The following is a 19,167-nucleotide window of genomic DNA, read 5'->3' on the forward strand; positions in this document are numbered from 1 at the left end:
TGCGGGGTTGGGGGGGGAGGAGGGGGAGATTCCGTTCTCCCGTTTCAACCCGGGACAAACCTCTCCGGTTAGACCCTACCGAGGGCGCTACGGGATAATCCCGGTTTTTGGTCCCGTTGCTTTGAGGCTCCGTTATCGGTGGGTGTCTGATCACCCTTCCAAACCCCCAAACCCGTTCCCCGCAGCTCCTCCCCGGCTCTGCGGCGGCAGCTCGGCAGGTGCCCGCCTCCGCCGGCCCGTCCCGCCGCACACGTGCGCCCGAGCCCCGCCGGTCCTTTGTCTGGGACTGGCACCTCCGACATCTCAACCCCGGCTCGGTGGGCTCCTAGCCTCTTCCTCGCCTTGTCCCCCTTCCCCAGCCCCGTCCGGAGCTGGGGAACTGGGAGGGGGAGAGGGAGGAGGAAAGAACCGACCGAGCCCCAGTTGTCGCGCATCCCATCGACAAACTGGGAGGGGGGGAAGAGCATCCCCGGGGTGGTCCGGTTGATGAAACGATGAACCAGGGATGGAATGAGGGGGGCGGGGGGTGTCCCGGTGGTGTCGGTGCGGTTGCTCTAACAGGTGGGATCCCGCTGAGAGGAGGAGGCGACCGGAGAGGGGGCGGAGGAGGCAGGAACGGGCGGGAGGAGGGAGGGAGGGAGGGAGGGGGACGAGCCGGAGCCGCCTGTGATCCTGTGACAGGAGCGGCTGCTGCTGCTGCTGGAGCCGCCGGTGCCTCCCTCCGCCCGGTTTTGCTGTCCGAGCACCAGAGACATCCCCCCCTACCCCCCTTTCCCTCCTTACTCCTCATCCCGGTTCCTTACCGCGGCTCACAGCCCGCCCCCCCTCATCCCTTATCCCAGCTCCTCATCCCGTTCCCTTATCCCAGCTCCATCCCGGTCGTCGCCTCTGCAAACCCCGTCCCGGGCCGCTGGCCGGGTTCACCAAGCCGCCCCGGTTGCCCCTCCGGGACAGGGAGCGGGACCGGGTGCTGCTACCGCTGCCGCTGCTGCTGCTGCCACCGCCACCGTTACCGCCGCCGCCGCCGCCGACCGGGCGATGCCGAAGCCGCCGTTGCTGCTGCGGGGGAGCCGCCCCGGGGACAGCGAGCTGGGGCGGCAGTTCCGGGACTGGTGTTTGCGCACCTACGGGGACTCGGCCAAAACCAAGACGGTGACCCGGAGCAAGTATCAACGAATCGCCGAGGTGCTGCAGGGGGGATCCGGCTCCGGTGGCGGCTCCGGCGGGGGGGAGAAAGGCAAGTTCCAGTTCTGGGTCCGGTCCAAGGGCTTCCGCCTGGGAAACGGCACCAGGGAGGCGACGAAGATGGGTCAAGTGGTGGTATATGTGCCGGTGAAAACGGGAACGGTTAGTGCGCTCCGTGCCCCGGGGGGCTCTGTGTCTGTCTGTCTGCCTGCCTGTCCGTGTCTGTCTGTCCTTCCCGGGAGTGCGGGAGGGAGGGGTGGGTGGGTTGCCCGGGGTGGGAGAACGGGCACCCTCGGGGCCCCCCTGTCCCCACCACCGCCGCGCCGGCCCTGTCCCGTCAGCACCGGGCGGCCCAGCCCCGCCGCGCCGCCGGCCGCCGGGAGCGCGCATGCCCCATGCGGGGCGCGACGCGGGGCCCGGCCGCTCCCGCAGCCCTTGCCGCTCCCGGGGCAGTCGCCGCGCCCCCGCCGCCCCGGCCCGCCCGGGATGCGGATGGGGAGAGGCGCCCGCCCGGAGCCTCGCACCTTCAGCCGCCCCGTGTGCCCCCCCCGCCCCATCCTTGTCCCTGTCCCATCCGGTGCGGCCGCTGCCGGCGGGCGGGGGGGCTGAGGGAGGGGGCAGCAGTGCCCGGCCACTGTGCACCTGCCCCCGCGGGGGGGCCGCGCCGCCGCCCGGTGCGGGCCCCGCGCCCCCCCCCTCCCTTTTCCCCTCCGCCCCGTCCGATCACGTTCGCCCAGCATTTCCCATCCGCCCCACGGCCGGGGACGGGGCTGCAGTCAAGGGCAGAGAGCGGCGGGGAGGGGGCGCCGGTACCCCCCGCCCCCGCCGCCGCCGCGCCCTGCCCGCCGCACCGAGCGGAGCAGAGCTAGCCCGGCCCGCTGCGGCGAGCCCGGCCCCGGCGTCCCGCGGCTCTGCCCGCCCCGGCGCGGCCGCTGCAGCCGGTGCCCCGCGGGGGTGCGGGCAGCGACAGAGCCCGGATTAGGGCAGCCAGCCCCCCCCGCCTCCCTTCTCCTCTCCTCCCCTCCCCTCTCCGCGCCTGCCCGCCCGCCGGCCGCCGTCCCGGGAAACTCCCCCGCCGGAGCCTCATTGTTCGGTGCCCCGCCGGGCCGGCGGCAAGGGGCGCACCGACCGCCTCCCTCCCTGCCCGCTGCCTGCCTGTCCCTGCCCGCTGCCTGCTTGTCCCTGCCCGCTCCCCGCCCCGCCGCCGCCCGGGGCTCTGCCCCGCCGCCCCATTGTTCCCGTCCCAAGCGCGCTGCGCTCCCCCGGCGCGGAGGCAAACGCGCAACTTTCGCGGTCTTCCCCCCCCAGCTCCAGCCGAGCTCCCTTGCGCTCAGGGGGATCCGCGCCTGCTTCTCCCCGGGCCTCGCCGCCGCCCCCCTCTGCCCGTGGTGGTGCTGGTGGAAGGGGGCAAAGGAGGTGGGGGGGGTACCGTCCGCTGCCCCGCCCGGGCCCGCTGCGGGCCGGCGGGCACAGAAGGGCTCCGGGAGGGATTTCTCTCTTTTTTTTTTTTTCCCCTCACACCGCCCCCCCCCCCCCCCCCCCCCCCCGCTCCCTGTCCCTCCCCTCCTCTCCCCGCTGCTGCTGCTGCTGCTGCCGCTGCTCTAAAGGGTGCAGTGTTTTCAGTGCACAGACTCCAGCATTGATGTGGCTGGAGGATGCTTCCATTGAGGGCAGCCCATCTGTGGCAAATGCTTCTAAACGCACTATTTACCTCCCATCTGGTCTGCCTGATTATTGGGGGGAGGGGGAAGGGTCATTATTTCTCCCTTTCCCTTCGTGGTGCTCAGAGGCTCCTTTCTTTCTCCCCTTGCAGCCCCCCCTTCCCCAATGCCATGCCCCCAAAAACAATTCTTGGCAATATTTTGTTGTTATTTTTTGTTTGTTTGGTTTGGTTTTAGAGACCTTTCCCCAGCCCCCTTCTCCTGCTGCCTGCCAGCCCCAAATTGCCCTGCCGAGGGTGGGTGGGCAGGCAGCAGTACCCTGCACGCTTCCCCCGGGTCCTCCTCTCCATCCAGCCAGAGACTCTATCCCAGATCTTCTAAATGCTGCAGAGTCATGGTACCCCTGAGAGGCCGAGCCAGACTCCCTCGACCCTGCTGCTCGCTAGACACCCCCTCCCCTTTGTCCGGGAGAGAGTCCCTGGGGTCAGCAGCTCAACGAGGCCGGCGCAAGCCTGCAGATTCCCCAAGGGCTCCTGCACAGCTGAAGTTTCAGCCAGGAGCGTGTCTAGGCCCCCAGCATCTTCCCTGGCGGAGTCCCTGCAGGCTGCAGACAGGAGATACACCCAGGCTCCTGGAACCAGCAAACAAAAAGCAGCCATGCCCCTGGGGACAGCTGAGCTTTCCAAAGGGCAATCCCACTTATTTCCCAGCTGCCGGACACTGGGGCTGGGAATGGCTCATAGAGCTGCTGACCGTTGGGGGGACCCCTCAGTCAGATCCCCCAAATCTCCCAGTGCTGTCCCTGTGGAAGTTGGTGCCTCCCAGTCGCTCCATCCCAGCCCTCCCCAGCCCCTTCTCTTCTGGGAATCCCATTTCAGACAGATGCAGTTGCTGCCTTTTGGTTTTGCCCAGAGAGGCTCCCAAATTTAGAGATAACTTGACAGGGATTTTCTTCATCTCCTCACAATTCAGTGCTCTCCCCATCCTCAGTGGCTCGGGCTGGGTTCGTGGGTGGATTTCATTTCTCTCATGCAGGCAGTCAAATAATTCAGGAAGCAGATCTGAGCCTTTTGCTTGGCAATGGAGCCAATATTCTGGTTCAGTGCCTCTTTGGCTGCTTTTCCCCCCAAATACTTCTGGGGCAGCCTTTTGGTGGCTTTCTCCTGGCTGTGCTCCTCAGCAGCCTGAGCTGGCTGGTCCTGGCTGCTCACCCTTCTCAGAGCTGGGGAAGGACCACACTTGGGACTGTCCCATGGCTGCAGAGGCAGGACAGGAAGAGCAGGCAGAGGGGAGGCTGGGAGTGGGGGGTGAGCTGCTGGGCTCTATCTGCAGGTCGCTGCAGGAAATCCGAGGTACTGGGAGGGAAAGCTGTAAGAGAGGTGGTACAGAGCGTGTAGAGGGCAGCAGTGGGGATAAGGATAAGATCTTTCCTCCCCCTGACAGGGCTGAGGCCACTCCTCCTCTGGAGAAAAAAAAAAAAAAAACATATAATCATTCCAAATCCCCCCCCAAAATAATAACCCCCAGCAGAGCTGCTCCTTTTGGCTTTGGCATCCCGAGCTGGTTTGTGCATTTTCCTGTGCATCCCTAGCGAAAACGTAAATTAACATGTGGTGATTATTTTCCCTCCTGAGTAACTTTCCCTTGCCCTCCTCCAGGCCTCTCATCAGAAGAGGCCTAATCAGATTTGGGTGGCTTGAGAGCTGGGGCTGTGCAGTGAGAAGGGGGCATCTGCCTGAGGTTGGTGGTCAGAGCAGATGGTGGTCTTCTCAAAGAATGCACTGGGAATAGGAACAGCAGTGCGGACGGATGTCTGGCACAGAGGCTGTTCACGTTTCTTTCTCCCAGATGAACGTCCCAAAGATGCAGGACATTTAACACATGCAATTAAAAAAAAAACCAAAACAACAACCACAATAAAAAACAAACCCAAAACCAACCAAACCTAACCAAAACCCAACAACCCTGAGCAGATCAGCAAGCACGGGCGGCTGGGCAGTGCGGGGAGGCTTTGGCTGCCAGCCCCCTTCACGTTGGGGCTGGATGCTGCAGCCTTTAGGTCAGGGAGTTGGGGGAAAAAAAAGAAAAAAATAAAAGGCGTTTGGGCTGTACCGAAGAGGAGGAGAAGGAGGAGGAGGGTATCTTTGTGTGCTGCTGCAGCACCAGACAATGGCTACAGCCCAAAGTGCCCAGATCTGCCCTTCCTTCCCGTGGCTGAGGCGTGCTGGGGTGTGGAACGCCCCTGGACTGAACCCCGGTGCCAGCTGCTAGGCACTCTCCCTTCTCCCCCAGATCTGCTAAGGACTGTGGGAGGATTTGTTGGTGACAAGGTGCTAAGATGTGGTTCATTATAATCCCGTGTCCCTCTTGTCCCAAGCATTTAGCATCATTTAGACGTTCTTTCTCCTGCAAATGCAGAGGGAGAGGCCACCGCGGCGCAGGGAAAGGGACAGCCCGGTGGTGACAGCGCTTGGGTGACAACCAGCGATGCAGATGGGCTGGGCTGTGGCTCGGGGTGTGCAGGGGAGGGTTAGGCTCCGACCCGGGCTCGGGCATGAGCTGCAGGAGCAGTTGCAAGCTCTCCAGCCCTGCTGTACCTCGCCATGCCTGGTGGGAGCTTGTCACAGCTCCCGAGCGCTGGCCAGCCTGGCAGGACAGATTCATCCTGGCAGCCTGTGGTGCAGGCTGCAGGGTGAGGCAGGGTGGGCCTGGAGCCAGCCTGGCCTCTGGGGGCTTTGTGGGGGCTTGGGGATTGGCTTGTCAGCACTACCCATGCAAGGATTTGCTTTTCTGTGCTCTCCCTGCCCCTGCAGAGCTGACAGGAGGTGCTGAGGTTCTTGCAGGCATTACTGGAGGGCTGAGGGTGTCCCTGGTGGGGTTTGCTTTCTGCTGCTGTCTGTGTCCCCACATTGCTGACAGGAGGTGCTGAGGTTCTTGCAGGCATTACTGGAGGGCTGAGGGTGTCCCTGGTGGGGTTTGTTTTCCTGTGCTCTCCATGTCCTCACGGAGAACACAAGGTGCTGAGGTTCTTGCAGGCACTGCTGGGGGCTGAGGAGGTGTGTGCAGGTGGGAAGCTGTTGCACACAGCTCCCCTGTGCTGGCTCCCCAGAGCCAGGTGATTGAAGTGATTTCACAGTTGTGCCTGGTGACACCCACCCCAGGAGAGGTGCTGGGGTCAGGGGAATGCTGTGAAGGGAATGGATGGCACGGCAAAGCAAAAATGGATGGAGGAAGCTGCTCAGTGACATCAGGAGAAGCATCACACAGGACACCAGATAAACCCCAGAGCACAGCTTATCCCTAAACACTTTCTAGCTTTGGAGACAGGGAGCATTGTGCTGTGGGAGCTGCAGTGCCAGGGCTGGGGACAGCCCAGCAGTGGCAGGGCTGGAGCTGAGGAGCCAGGCATGTTGGAAAGATGCTGCTCCCATGGCTAATAGAGGCCACATTTTCCCTGTACAAGTACCCTTCAATGCTCATATTCAGAGCCCCCAAAAGCTGCATGTCTGTAACTTCTAAGAACATCAGGCAACAGAAGGTTTTCACTCTGTGAATAACCACTTAGACTTTCTGTGGACTTCCAAGTGATAAAAAAGAACAAATTGAGACCATTCAGAAGAGCCTTTGAGGAGGCAAATCTGCCTGAGGGGATGATCTGGGAAATTGTCTCTTAATTCTGTCTCCTGGAGCATGCAGAGCCTTCACCTGCTATGGAACAGCCAACCCCAAGCAACTGGGCAGTGCTGGCTTCCCAAGGAGCTGAACCCATGGCAGGATTGCATTCCAGCCTGCATTTGGGAGACGGGTATGGTGCTGGCCTGGGTGCATGGTCCCAGCCAGTTTCCACTCTAGGGAAAAGTTCCATCAACCTCCTTTCCAGGTTCAGCTCCCACTTTACACAACCTCAGTTGCAGTTCTTACTTCTGAGGCTGGTTGTGGTAAGTTCACAGCTGTGACACCCAGAGCTCTAGGTCTGGGAGCTGCCTGGGGCTCACCAAGCAGCAGCAGAAGCCTCCAGTACCTTTGCAAGGTGAATCTAAAGAGCTTTGGCCATCTGCAGTTACGCAGCCTGGCACGGTGGAGTTCCTTGCCAAGCAGGAGATCTGGCAGCAGAGCCCATTTCCAGCTCCTGCCCACTCCCACCCCTCTGGGACAGCCTGCTGAAGCTGCTTCTAGGGATAAGGGAGGGAACCAGCATCCAATTCAGCCCTTGCTTTGTTTCTGCCAAGGCTGGAAGCCTGACTTCAGGGCAGCCCCACCATGATTGTAGCATTTTGGCAACGGCACACATGGTGCAGCCCCAGCAGGAGATCCTCCATCTCCAGACAGCCTCAGCCTCTGGGACTGGCTTTGGTCACCAGCACTTGTGAGACCTGGAGTTGCATCAGCCAAGGTCCTACTCCTGCTCCCCCTGCTCCTCCTGGTGCCAGCCGGGACTGGGTTACAAATCCAGATGAAGAGTTATAAAGCATAATCTCTACACCATCTACACTTTACCATCTACACTGCATGATCCCAGAAGCATCCACAACAGCATTTTTTGGGCTACCTTCCATCTGAAAGTTATCTCCCTCACCCCACCATCGCTCTCAGATCTGTGGTTCTTGGTAGGCATTGCTCTGCAGAAGGTGAAAAAAGCAAAGCAGCAAAGCACAGCTCTGCAGGGCCTTGTGGAATGAAGCTGAAGTGGAAAGGAGGAACCTAGGTCTGAGGAGGTGCCATTGGTCCAGCTCCTCAGGTAATGTCCCACCTTGGAAAGGGCTTCAAGCACTTGGGGTTCTGAGTTTGAGGAGGAGCTGAGGACTGTCTGTAGCAGTGATGGGAAGGTTGTTCTCACCCCTCCTCACAGGCTGTGACTCAGAGTGGCTGGTTTTGACCCACCACAGAGGGGAATTCAGTCACTGAGCAGGGACAAAGGCAGAGCCCCAGAGAGATGGCCATGCTCCTTTCAGTGAGGACTTCCTCAAGAACCTCTTTGTCCAAACCATTCTCAGCAATAATCTCCTGCTAATATCATTTCTTCAACTTTGGGTTTGCTGATACTGCTGTGAGCAGGCTGAGAACTTACCCTGCAGACAAACAGACATCAGGGAAACCACAGTGGTGTGGAGGAGCATCAATGGGGTGTCCACCCACCCCGGTGCTCTGGCTTCACAACCTCTTGTCTGCACTGCTGTGGCAGGGGAATGCAGATTCCTATCTCCTCCTCTGGTGCAAGTCAGCAGTTACATTCCCCAGCTCTCACATTATCTGTGTCCACCTCTACAAAGAACTGCATCGAGATGGGCCAAAGCCACCACTGAGCTTCGGTGTCTGCTTTAATTAGCTGATTGTAGGCAGGGCAGGTACCTGTTGGCCAAAGCCTTGGGCTTTGCTGGAATGCTGCTGACTTCCCACTGTTGTGGCCAGTGCCAAGGAGCAGCAGTTCCTCTGAGGAGGAGGCTGCAGCTGCTGGGTGTGATGCAGGAGCAGAGGTTTGGTGTAACGGTTTCTTTCCTGCCTGCCTGAGATTAGGGCAGCGGTCACTAGAAGTGAAGTGGAGGCTGCTTGTGTCTTACCAGTGTGGCCCTGGGCCTCTCACAGGGTGACAGCTGGGAACTGAGATGCTGTGTGAGTGGTTTCTTTCTATCCTCACTCTGCTTTGGCTCGGCAGCCCAGGAGGATTCCTGTCTCTCCTGCTTCACCGCTCCTGGCTCAGATGGGTCTGTTCCTGGCTGAGGGGGGCATGTTCTGGAGAAGGTGGGGGGGGGTCACTTGGTGTCTGTGGCTTAGAGTTTGGGTTTTCCACTTGCCAGATACAGTGAGGGGTCCTTTCCTTGCTGGGAAGGAGGGGGATGTTCTGAGGGGGACAGCTAATCCAGTCTCAGCTCAGCTCAGAGACTGGGCTTTGCACTTGCTGGCTGCAGTGCTGTGGGCTAAAAAAATGAATTCAGAGTCATCAGGCAACACCACCACGCCCCCCCCCCCAAAAAAAAAAAAAAAAAAAAAGAGGAGAATAAAGTTTGGGACTCCTGGCATGGCAGAGGGATCTCAAAGCAAACCCTGAGTCATCCACTCATCTGTGCTGTCAAGACATCCAAAACCTTCTGGGTTTTGGTGCTGTGAGGACCATCCAGGCTGCTGCCCAGTTGCCAGCAGGGTGTTCCAGTTTGCAGCCTCACAGCACTGGGACAAGCAGCCAGCCCAGAGGAGCTGGTCCCTTGGGGGATGCTTTGGGATTTGTCATTCCCCACCTATGGTTTGGATGCCAAGCCCCTGGCGTTGTGCTAGCTGGGAGGCCTCCCTGCTCCCGCGCACCTGCGCCGGGCGCTGGGATCCAGCAGAAAGCCCTTGAGCTGGTGACAAAGGTCTGGATGTGGGCTGGAAAGTACAGTCCTGTCTCTTAGCAACTGGTTCCTACCTCTGAGCTCTCGGAGCCGTGTGTGGGACAAGGAGCATCAGTCACGCTCCTGCTGCAGCAGCAGCACGCCAAAGAGGGGATGGGGGGGGGGGGGAGAAGGATCAGCCCGGCTCCAGCCACCGCCAAGACGCTTAGAGAAGCTCAGGCATTTCTAACACAAGCAGTCATCTGTGAGTCCTAATCAAAGCTGGGCTTTAATTGCTTTCCTCGTGCCCTGCTCGGCACGGCGATGGCAGAGGGATCGGCTGGTGCGGCGGCTGCCTGCCAGCCACCTCCGAGGCTGCTCCGCTCTGCCCCGCAGGCTTCTCTTTATTTGAGGGCACAGGAGTGGAGACCGAGGAGGGAGGAAGAGAAAGGACCCGGCCCATGTATTTCTAAAAAATTAGATGTCGCCGGGTCCTTCCCTGAACTCCTCTGCACCACGCTCGGGAATCCCCCAGCCTTGCAGAGCCGGTTTCTCCCCACCCCCCTCCGCCACCCCGGCCCGGTGCCGGGTTCTGCTGTTTCACCCTCGTGTTTCCTCCTCCTAACCAAAAGCAGCTCCTCTCTGGTGAGCTTTCCTCAGGGGCTCCCTTGCCAAGTGCTGCTTCATAAACATTTTCACGAATCCTCTGCTTTGTCCTCCTAATTAACCATCCAATTGGCCCCCAATGGAGCCTTCACCTCTCCCGTGAAGCTCCTGCTTGCACAGATTATAACCTGTCAGCTGCCAATTTATTCCTCACGCAGAGGGCAGGTTATATTAATTGTCTGGCTTCCCTGCCTCCTTTGCTTTGCCCTCCCTTTCTTCTGCTCCCAGTAGCAGCCCCGTTTGGAGAGAGAGGCTCACAGAAAACCAGGAGGACCCAGATGTGTGGCTGCTTTGCATGACCCACGTGTCCAACCTGCAGTCATGTGGTAGCTGGACCAGATGTTGATGGGATGTCACCGGCCTGTGTCAGACCTGGGAGAGGGGTTTCAGTGGCTGGGTTACCCTGACAAAGCATTCAACCTGCTTGACTTCTGCTCCACTCCCCCCCACCCCCCCCCCCAACATTTAGTCTCAGACAGGAGCTCAACAACAACAAAAAAATCCACTTGGTCATCCCAAATTAAGGGAGAATCCTTCCTCAGTGTTATTCACAAGTCAGGACTTGGCTTTTGCAAGAGTTGAGGTTCACCTAGTGCGGTTTTGATGGAAGAGAGGGTTTACCTGAAGGCAGGGAGAAACCAAACAGATTTCCATCTCTGCCCAGTGCCCCCACCGCCCAACTCGTGTGCAGGACCCCTCCACCCTTTCAGAGCCATGTGTGCAGCCCAGAACAGGAGCTCCTGCTCTCACTGTGGGCAGCTGCTGTGGGGTTTGCTGGGTTCCCATGTCAAGAAGGGGACGCTGGAGTCTGGCAGGACCATCATGATCCAACACCATCCACAGTTAAGGTGCAATGCTCTTGCTCGTGGGAAGCAGCACCCAGGGAGGTGATGGTGCTTGGGTGTGGAGCAGATCAGCATCTCCAGGCTCTGACATCAGGAACAAGCTGTATGGAAAGCCACGGTGGTGTGGCACAGCTCAGGTCCTGCACTGCCCTTACCTGGCACAGGGGCTGGGGTTGGCAGAGGAGGGCACACAGGTCTTTTACCCCCCTGGAAGGGCTGCTGAGCTGTCAGTGTGTTTCCTAGAGACACATCTTGCTGTTCCTCTGGGAGTCTCCAACTGTGGCCCACATAGCCAGAGAGCAGGGAGCTGACACCAGGCTGCCAGCAGCCAGGGCTCAGCCTCTGAGCCCATCCTGACCTTGATTCATTCGAGCATCATTTGGAAGTTCTTTTACATAATTTTTGCTTGCCCCTGACGAGCTGAGCTGCCGGGGCTGCTCCGAGCCTCCTCCTCCTTCACTTTCACTTTGACACCAGCGAGTCCTCGCTGGAGGTGTGACCATGTCACCGGCTGCCCTAACGCTGCTGGGTCTGTTCCCAGGGAGACAGGGGTCACCTTGCTGGGACAGGGACAGGTGACCTCATCACTTCTTAAGAGTGCCTTGGCCCCCTCCCACTGGAAAGGTTTTGCTTTGGTGGTGATCTTCAGAAGATTGGTGCCTGGGTGCTGGGAAAATTGCTCTCCGTAAGTTACTTCAAGGGAGAGCCAGCTCAAAGTATGCTCCGAGTCACAGCTCTCTATTGTCCCTAGTTTGTAGATTTCTAGCCTTAGATTTCTCTCAGGATGCTATGGAATATAAACACTCCTCTGCCTAGAAAGCCACTCTACCATTTCCCCCTCTTTTTCTTTTCCCCACCCTGGTAGCATGCTCCCTCAAACCACCTAAAGCAAGAGGCAAATGACACGAAGCAATTGCTGCCCATCTTTGCAGGGTTATTGAAGAAACATCTCCAACCCTCCCTCCCATTTTCAGCTTGCTCCTTTCAAACCAGTAAGAAATGCTGCAGTGTTATAATCATCCCCAAATAACAGCATCGGTGATGCCATCCCTGTTAGTGAGACATGGCCTGGCCCTTGTCCCACACAGGCCCCAGCATGCTGCAGAGCCCAGCAGTGCCCAGTTGATGGGTGGCCCCAGGGGAGGTGATTTCCCCAGGCAGGTCACTCTGGTGTCCTGCTCAGGTGGTGACAGAAGCCTCTTTTACCAGAAAGGGTGAGAAATGGTGCTCCAACGGCTGCCCTGCAGCAACCAGGGGTTTGTGACCTTTGGAACAGGCTGCTCCCCACACTGCCACCCTGCCTGCAGGCACAGTACCAGCTCCCCACTCCTTCCCAGTAGGCAGGTGTGGTGGGGTCATGTTTGTTGGGGTGTATCTGCCTGCCAGATCCAGCTGCTCCTCTGCTTCCTGGCCAGGAGGCAGCTCTGCTCTCCCGCGCCACGCAAAATGTCCTCTGCCTGCTGGGCAGAGCAGCATGAGCCAGCTTCTGAGTAGGGATCCCAACAAGCCTCTGAGCCAGCATCCCAGCAAGCCTCTGCCTGCCTGGCTTCTCCTCCCTCCCCCATGCAGTTCCTGTGTGGAGGGCAGCCCTATTCCCGAGGGAGCAGCCATCCACCAGACCCTGCACCCACCCGCCTCCCCTGGGCAAGGTGCCCACAGCCCACCTGCGCCTTCTCAGCAGCCACTGCCGCTTCCAGGCTCGCCTCTCCCAGGCTGCTGTGGTTTTATTCCTAGGCTTGGGATCTAGGAGAGGAATAAAGCCGAGGTCAGAGCCAAAGGCCTGGCCCCATCTCGATGGCTCAGCTGCGGCTCGTTCCTAAGAGGTGCCTGTCCCCCACTGAACCACACACACCTCAGCTTTGTTTGCCCTCTAAAAGCACAGCGCCCAGCTCCCCCTCCCAGGGAAGTGTTTACTTTGCACACACACACAAAAAAGTCCTGTGCACAGTCCTGGGGAGAGAAACAATAGGAAAGCACCCAGGGCAGGCTGGGGACCAGGGCCAGTCCCTGGGGCTTCTGGGGATCAAGGCATCACTTTGGGCCAAGGGCTGGTTCTTTGTGCCTCGGCGTCCCTTGGAGAAGGGGTGGGGTGGGACTTCTCCTTCCTCCTGGGCTGGAGTGAGGCTCAGCTGATGAGCAGAGGCTGGGCTGCTGCAGTTAAGCAGGACTGTGTCTGGTAAGAGCAGGATGGGGCTTGGTGTGTGCTTGGTGGTTCGTGCAAAAGGACAGGAGAAATGCTGAGCGTGGAGAAACGGCATCAAGGTTTTAGCAGCCACTTCTCCTCTTGCTTTGTGTTTGGTTTTTTTTTTTTTGTTTCCATCCAGCAACATTCAGAAACATTTCCCAGCCAAATATTTCCAGGAGAAAAAAAAAAAACAAACAACAACAAAACCCAAAACCTAAACAAACAAACCCCAAACAATCAAAGAGCAACCAAATCTGTTAAGGGAGAGCATTTCCCATGGTCTGCTGAGGGGTTCTTCATATCAGGAGCAATAGAGTTGATCATCTTCTCAGCCCAGCAGCTCCCCAGTGCCCATTTCCAAGGTGTGCCCTGTGGCATGAGGGACCAGGGGAAGAGGGAAGTTCGAGGAACTGAGCTCTTCTTTCTCCTCCCAGCATTAGCAGAGGGAGCCTGCTGTGGTTTAACATATCCCCCGCAAAAGCTGCTTTCATCCTACACCTAAATACCATGAGGAGTGAACTTCCTAAAGCCCTGGAGAAGTCTAAATATAGAAGCCAATCAAGGGCTGACTTCCCAGAGATGAGAAGTACCAAGAAACAGTTTTCTTGATCAAAAGTTATAAGAGTCCACATTGGAATGAAAAGTCTGTGTCGGCTCTGCAGCACTGAGGGGGGCTGTGGTGCCCATGGTGCCCGTGGTGCCCATGGTGCCAGGCACAGGAAGGCAGCCAGGAGGTGGTGGGATGCTCAGGGAGGTGGACTTGAGGTATGATCTGTAGAGCATCTGGAAGGTGCATTTGAGGTATGATCTGTAGAGCACCTGGAAGGTGGACTTGAGGTATGATCTGTAGAGCATCTGGAAGGTGGACTTGAGGTATGATCTGTAGAGCATCTGGAAGGTGGATTTGAGGTATGATCTGTAGAGCACCTGGAAGGTGGATTTGAGGTATAATCTGTAGAGCACCTGGAAGGTAGACTTGAGGTATAATCTGTAGAGCACCTGGAAGGTGGACTTGAGGTATGATCTGTAGAGCACCTGGAAGGTGGACTTGAGGTATAATCTGTAGAGCACCTGGAAGGTAGACTTGAGGTATCATCTCTAGGACACCTCGTGGGGTTATCCCTGGCACCACAGTGGGATTTCATCCCTTGCTGTAAGTCTTAGTTTCTGCCCAACTGCTTTTTCCTCTGCACATCCACTCCCTGGTGATGATTTTTTTCCCCCAGGAGAATAGAAATTGCCTAAGAACAAAGGCACAACTTGCAGGAAATTAGAAAGGCAGCTCAAAGAGCAAAGAGCAGCAGAGTGCTCAGATAAAACAACCCCAAGCAAACCACTGAGGGCTCACGGGACAGCCCAAGTGCTGCAGAGCTCACGCTGCCAGGCTGGAGAACCTGTGGCCATGCCATGGGGCAGCTGGCTCCAGCCTGGGATTGGGCAGCCCAGATCCTGACCCAGCCTGGGGACAGTGGCCATGCCCCAGGGCTGTTGGGCAGCAGGGACTCAGGCAGAGTGAAGGATGCTGTGTGTAAGGGAGGTGACCTTGAGGGGCAGCTCGATGCAGCTGGCCCCAAACCTTGCCATCTGGGTGTCCCAGGATGGGGGTGACAGTGACCCTTCCAGACAGCAGCAGGAAATTCGGAGTTTAATGTGCTAAGATCCTCTGTCCTGGGATGGGGGATTGGGGGAAGGGGGGGGGGGGGGGAAGATGCTGTGGTTGGGAGATAGAGAGATGAAGGCTTTCATGTGGGAAGGGCGAGGAGGGGTGAGGGCAGAGGGTCTGCTCCCCAGGCAGAGAACAGAGCACAGCCATTATCAGGCTGCCAGCAGGAAGAGGCTTTTGACTCACAGGAAGCTGAACCGGGCTGGTATCAGCCCCTCGCTCCCAGGCCAGGGCAGCTCTTTATCTGCCGTTGAAGGCAGCAGATGGGGAAGCAGTCGGTGCTCCAGCTCATCCCACTGCTGCTCCACCACCCCTGCCTCACAGCCCTCCAGCGTACCCCCCTCTGAAAAGGGAGGCTCCCTGTGGAGCAGTGAGGTGAGGGCAGCTTCCTGGGCCCCAGGAGAGCTCCAGCCTAGCTGCAGGAGGCAAAAATTGCCCTTGCCAGCTGGTACCAGGACCCTCCAGGCTGTTGAGGTCCTCCAGTTGGCTGGGAGTCCTCAGGCTTTGGAGAGCTGGCTCCCTGGCTTGCTGCTCACATTCTCCCAAATCAACATCCAAGAAGGGGAAGGGCTTGCAGGTAGCACTTTGCATGGAGCCTGCATGGAGGCTTGCAGGTTGTGCTTTGCATGGAGCCTGCTGCTCATCCCTCGGCCTCTCCGAGGAGCTGCCCTGGAGCTGGGAGTCTGGTTTCTTGCAGGGCGGTGGCAGCTCACAGGGGCTCCGGCTAGAGGTCACCACAGGGCAGCGTGGAGGGGATCGGATGGCAGCTGCTGGCCTTAGACCTGCTGCCCTGCAGAAAACCCAGTTTGCTCCTCAGTGCTGCAGCTGAGCTGCAAATCCCTCCAATGATGCCAGTTTTCAGAGAGTCATGGAACCATCTAGGTTGCAAAAGACCTTCACATGCAGGCTGGGCAGCTGGCTGAGCCTGCCAAGAGACCCAGCAGGTTGCCTTCTGGAGATGGTTGGGTGGAGGAGGGCAGCCATGGAGGAGTGTGGGTGCTGCTGTCAGGCTTTGAGGCAGGACAGGGATGCCATGGTGGTGAGGAGAGCAGCAGGGAGCGGGCAGGATGGCTGGGAATGGGGTTGGCAGGTGGCTGTCCCCAGAGTCTGCCCACATACAGGGGCTGTGGTGTGCAGAACCGTAAGTGTCTACAGGGTGCAGAACTCTGTGTGCCTTTAGGCTGCAGGACCTTGAATGCCTGTGGGGTGTGGGACATGGGGTGCAAAGCCATAGGTGCTTGTGGGCTGCAGGACCCTGTGTCTGCAGGGTGCAGCCCCCCGTGTTCCTGCAGCCCTCCGGTGTTCCTGCAGCCCGCAGCCCGGGGCCAGGCATGTCGGGGCCCTGCCTGCAGCCTGAGGCCCCCACACGGGGTGGGGGTGCTGCCCGCAGCCGGGTCCTGCCCTTGTCCCGGGGGCCCTGGCCGCGGTCCGGCCGTGCCGGGGGTGAAGAGGCGGTGGCGGCGGGCCCGGGCCGGCCCCGGAGAGCGGATTACCGCCGGCAGCGCGGGCCGCCGGTTGCCATGGTTACCCGCTACCTGCCGCCGGGCCTCTGCCCGGCCCGGGCCCTCCCTCGCTCCCCGCCGCCGCAGCAGCAGATGTCACCGCCCGGCTGCGGGGCCCGGGGCTGGCCGGGCGCTGCCTGCCCCCCGCCCCCGGGCCGGGCCGGGTCAGCACTTCCCTGAGAGTCCCGGAGAGCGAAGGGCTTGGGGGAGAGCGGGCAGGAAGGGGCAGCCCGCAGCGGGGCGGGCCGGGCAGGAGGGGAGGGCAGAGCAGGGCTAGGGGAGCTGCCGAGAACAAAGGTGCCGGGGCAGGGGCTCGGCGTGCCCGCGGTCGCGCCTCGCCCCGGGACGGCTCTGCCTGAAATGGCTGTCGGCTCCCGCTGCGCCCCGGCAGCCGCGGCCATGGTGGGCACCGGAGCCCCGCCAGTGGGGAGGCCACGGCCCCACGCAGGCACCTCCCGGCACGGCTCTGGGCGGTGAATGGAGCCCGGCGGCAGGAGGCGGTTGGGATGTGCGAGGGGGAGGCGGAGGAGCTGAGGGTGGCTGGCGGGGAGAGCTCGGTGAGGTGGGGCAGGGGGACTTGGAGGGCAGAGGAGGGACCGAAGCGCTGGGCTGGGGGGGCTGGCAGCGGGATGTGAGAGGCAGGGGGATGTGAGGACGGGCAGGCAAAGAAATGTGGGACCGAAAACAAAGGCTACTGGGGAGGGAAAGGACATGTTGGGAACCTGGAGCAGAGGAGGGAGAGCGGTGGTGATGCTGGGAAGGTGGGGAGGAGGCAGGAGGGAGAAAGAGACCTGTGAGGTGTGGTGTGCAAGGATGAAAAGACTGAAAGGGGAGAGACAAACTAACGCTGGGCAAATACAGGAGAAAAGAGGATGCTGTAAGGGGGCATCATGGCATCTGAAATGCTGCCTGATCCCAAGTGCTTGTGTCAGGGCTGAGCTTTGCTTCTGAAATCTTCTCCTCCTTTGGGGGGCAGGTGATTCCAGGGGGTGAAAGCATCCTTTATTCCCACCCTTCTCCCCAACAGAATTTTCATTGCTTTTTAAACCTGAGGGGTTTTGAAGCTGTTCTGAGATATTATGGGCTCTGACTCATGCCTTGAACACTCGTGAGCAATACTGGGTGTGGAAGGAGGAACTGGAGGGGTGTGGGCCCTCTCGGAGGTAATCCGGAGTGCTTGTGTCCCCTTAAATCCCAGGTCAGCGTTTGCCAGGTATAAACCTCTGTAATTCTAGAAGCCCTGACTCCTGCACACAGCTGCTTCTATCCAGGGGCTTCGATTCAGCTTGCATCTCACCTGCTTCCCAGAACTAAATAATCATCACGGGGAGAGAAGTCACAAGGCTTGATGAGGGGATGGAGAGACACAAGGAGTCAGGAGAGGGTTGCTGCAGGGGATGGGATGTCGAGGAGGCAGCTCTGGCATCCAGCTAGGGTGGAGAGGAAGGCAGAGAGGCTGAGGTTACTTTAACTGCAGCCATTCTGAAACCGAGGAGGAAATAGGGACCCACTGATGGTGCAGGGAGGGATGGTGCAGTTAGTTGGTTGGGATGGCCCTGGAAATAGTGATTTGTATAGAGGGTTGGCTGCAGCCTTAATTTGAGGGCTCTGCTTGTGGCATCTGACTGTGCATTTCTCCTGATGCATTTTCCTTTGTCCTGTTTCTGTAATTATCCTCGTTTCAACCCTGCTCTGAGGATTATTGGTCAGTAGGAAGCCTCCTAATGCCCGCTCCTCCTTGGCAGGGGAATACCCATGCCCTCGATTAGAGTGAAATTCCTTGAATGGTGACAGAAGAAATTAGCTCCATATTCCTCAAAGATGCTCCCCGGGGCAAAGTTTCCCGACCCCCACCACGGCAGCACTGCCACCCTGCCCCTTGTGTTCGGTCTCCAGATTCTCTTTGTTACAGCCACCTTCAGAGACAGCTCCCGAGGGAAGGCAGGGGGGGGGGTTGTGTTGGTGTCTCTGGCCGGGGTGGGCACACAAAGCTGTCCCACCGTGGTCTGTGCCCGGTCTGGGCAGTGTCTGTTGTGCAGTTGGGGTGAGGTGCCAACTTGAACAGGCAGCTTTTGCAGTCTGCTTCCCAAGATGTTGGGTAGCCTTGAAGGCACTCCCTCTAAATGATTGATTTTTGAGAGTCCCTTGGCTGGTGGCTTAGGAGCAGCATTTATTCAATCTATAGACCGTGGAAGATAACACAGAGCCTGGCGACCAGCAACAACAAAACCCAGAGGGTAGGAGCCTGGGTGTTCCTGTTGCCTGTAGACATCTGCCAGCCTCTGCCCTCACTCACAGGTGCTTGAGTGCACCTGAGAAGGCTGGTTTGCAGGTCACTGAGGTGGGCAGGTGGCTGTGTGTGCCAGCTGGAGGGCATCCCTGCATGCCAGTTGGAGAGGCAGGCCTGAGGGACACGTGTGGGTGTGTAGATTCTATCCTTTGGTATCCATCCAGTGCAGCACGGCATTTTTCCAAGGAGCAAACACAGCGACCTCCCCAAGCCTGGCCCTTCCTTTGGGCCCCCCTCCCTGTCCTCTCAGTAGCCACCCACTCCCTCCTGCGAGCCCTCCCCGCCCCGCTGCTTTGTGCGCGGAGCGCGGCTGGCAGCCGGGGACCGAAGGCAGCCTCCCCTTCCCCTGGCACACCCTGCCAGCGGGAGCTGACACCGCCGGTGCCAGCCAGCTCGGAGGAGCACTGCTCCCCACACTTCCCACTCCCACCAGTCTGTCACCACTGCCGTGTGGCAGAATTACAGCCTCCTGCTCCCCGGCACATCCTAACACACAAAGAGCTGCGCTGCCGCCGCTGCCGCTGCCAGCGCTCAGCTGCTCTGCGTCTGCGGGAGAGGGAGGGGGCCCCGCAAAGGTCAGTGCAGGGAAGGAGGGCGACGCTGCCTCCTTCCTTTCAGGGCCATATCCTGGCACCACACTGCAACCTTGTCCTGCAGACCGAGCCAGCCGTGTCCTCAAGGACTGCAGCCAGTCAGGGCGTCTCATGTTGTAAGGCTTCCCGGGATGGTTTGGTAGCATGTGCAGGTCCAAAGAGCTTCCCCTGCCTGTTCCCTGCCCATAGTAAAAATCATCCCAAATGATGAAAATCGAATTTCTTATTTGGTTGTGACTCCACTCTGGACTCTTCCCTTGTTTGTTTGGTTT

General features: G+C 59.1%; 1 protein-coding gene across 1 annotated transcript in view; it reads left to right on the forward strand.

Annotated features, from left to right (window-relative positions):
• The first annotated feature begins 1,038 nt into the window (after positions 1–1,038).
• Positions 1,039–19,167, forward strand: part of NOL4L (nucleolar protein 4 like) — a 62,076-nt gene continuing 43,947 nt past the window's right edge. The window contains exon 1 of the mRNA XM_054391852.1: positions 1,039–1,347. Within this exon, the coding sequence (XP_054247827.1) occupies positions 1,039–1,347 (309 nt within the window). The remainder of the gene's footprint in view (positions 1,348–19,167) is intronic.

This window comes from Indicator indicator, chromosome 24 (genome assembly GCF_027791375.1).
Source record: "Indicator indicator isolate 239-I01 chromosome 24, UM_Iind_1.1, whole genome shotgun sequence".
Classification (NCBI taxonomy): Eukaryota; Metazoa; Chordata; class Aves; order Piciformes; family Indicatoridae; genus Indicator; species Indicator indicator.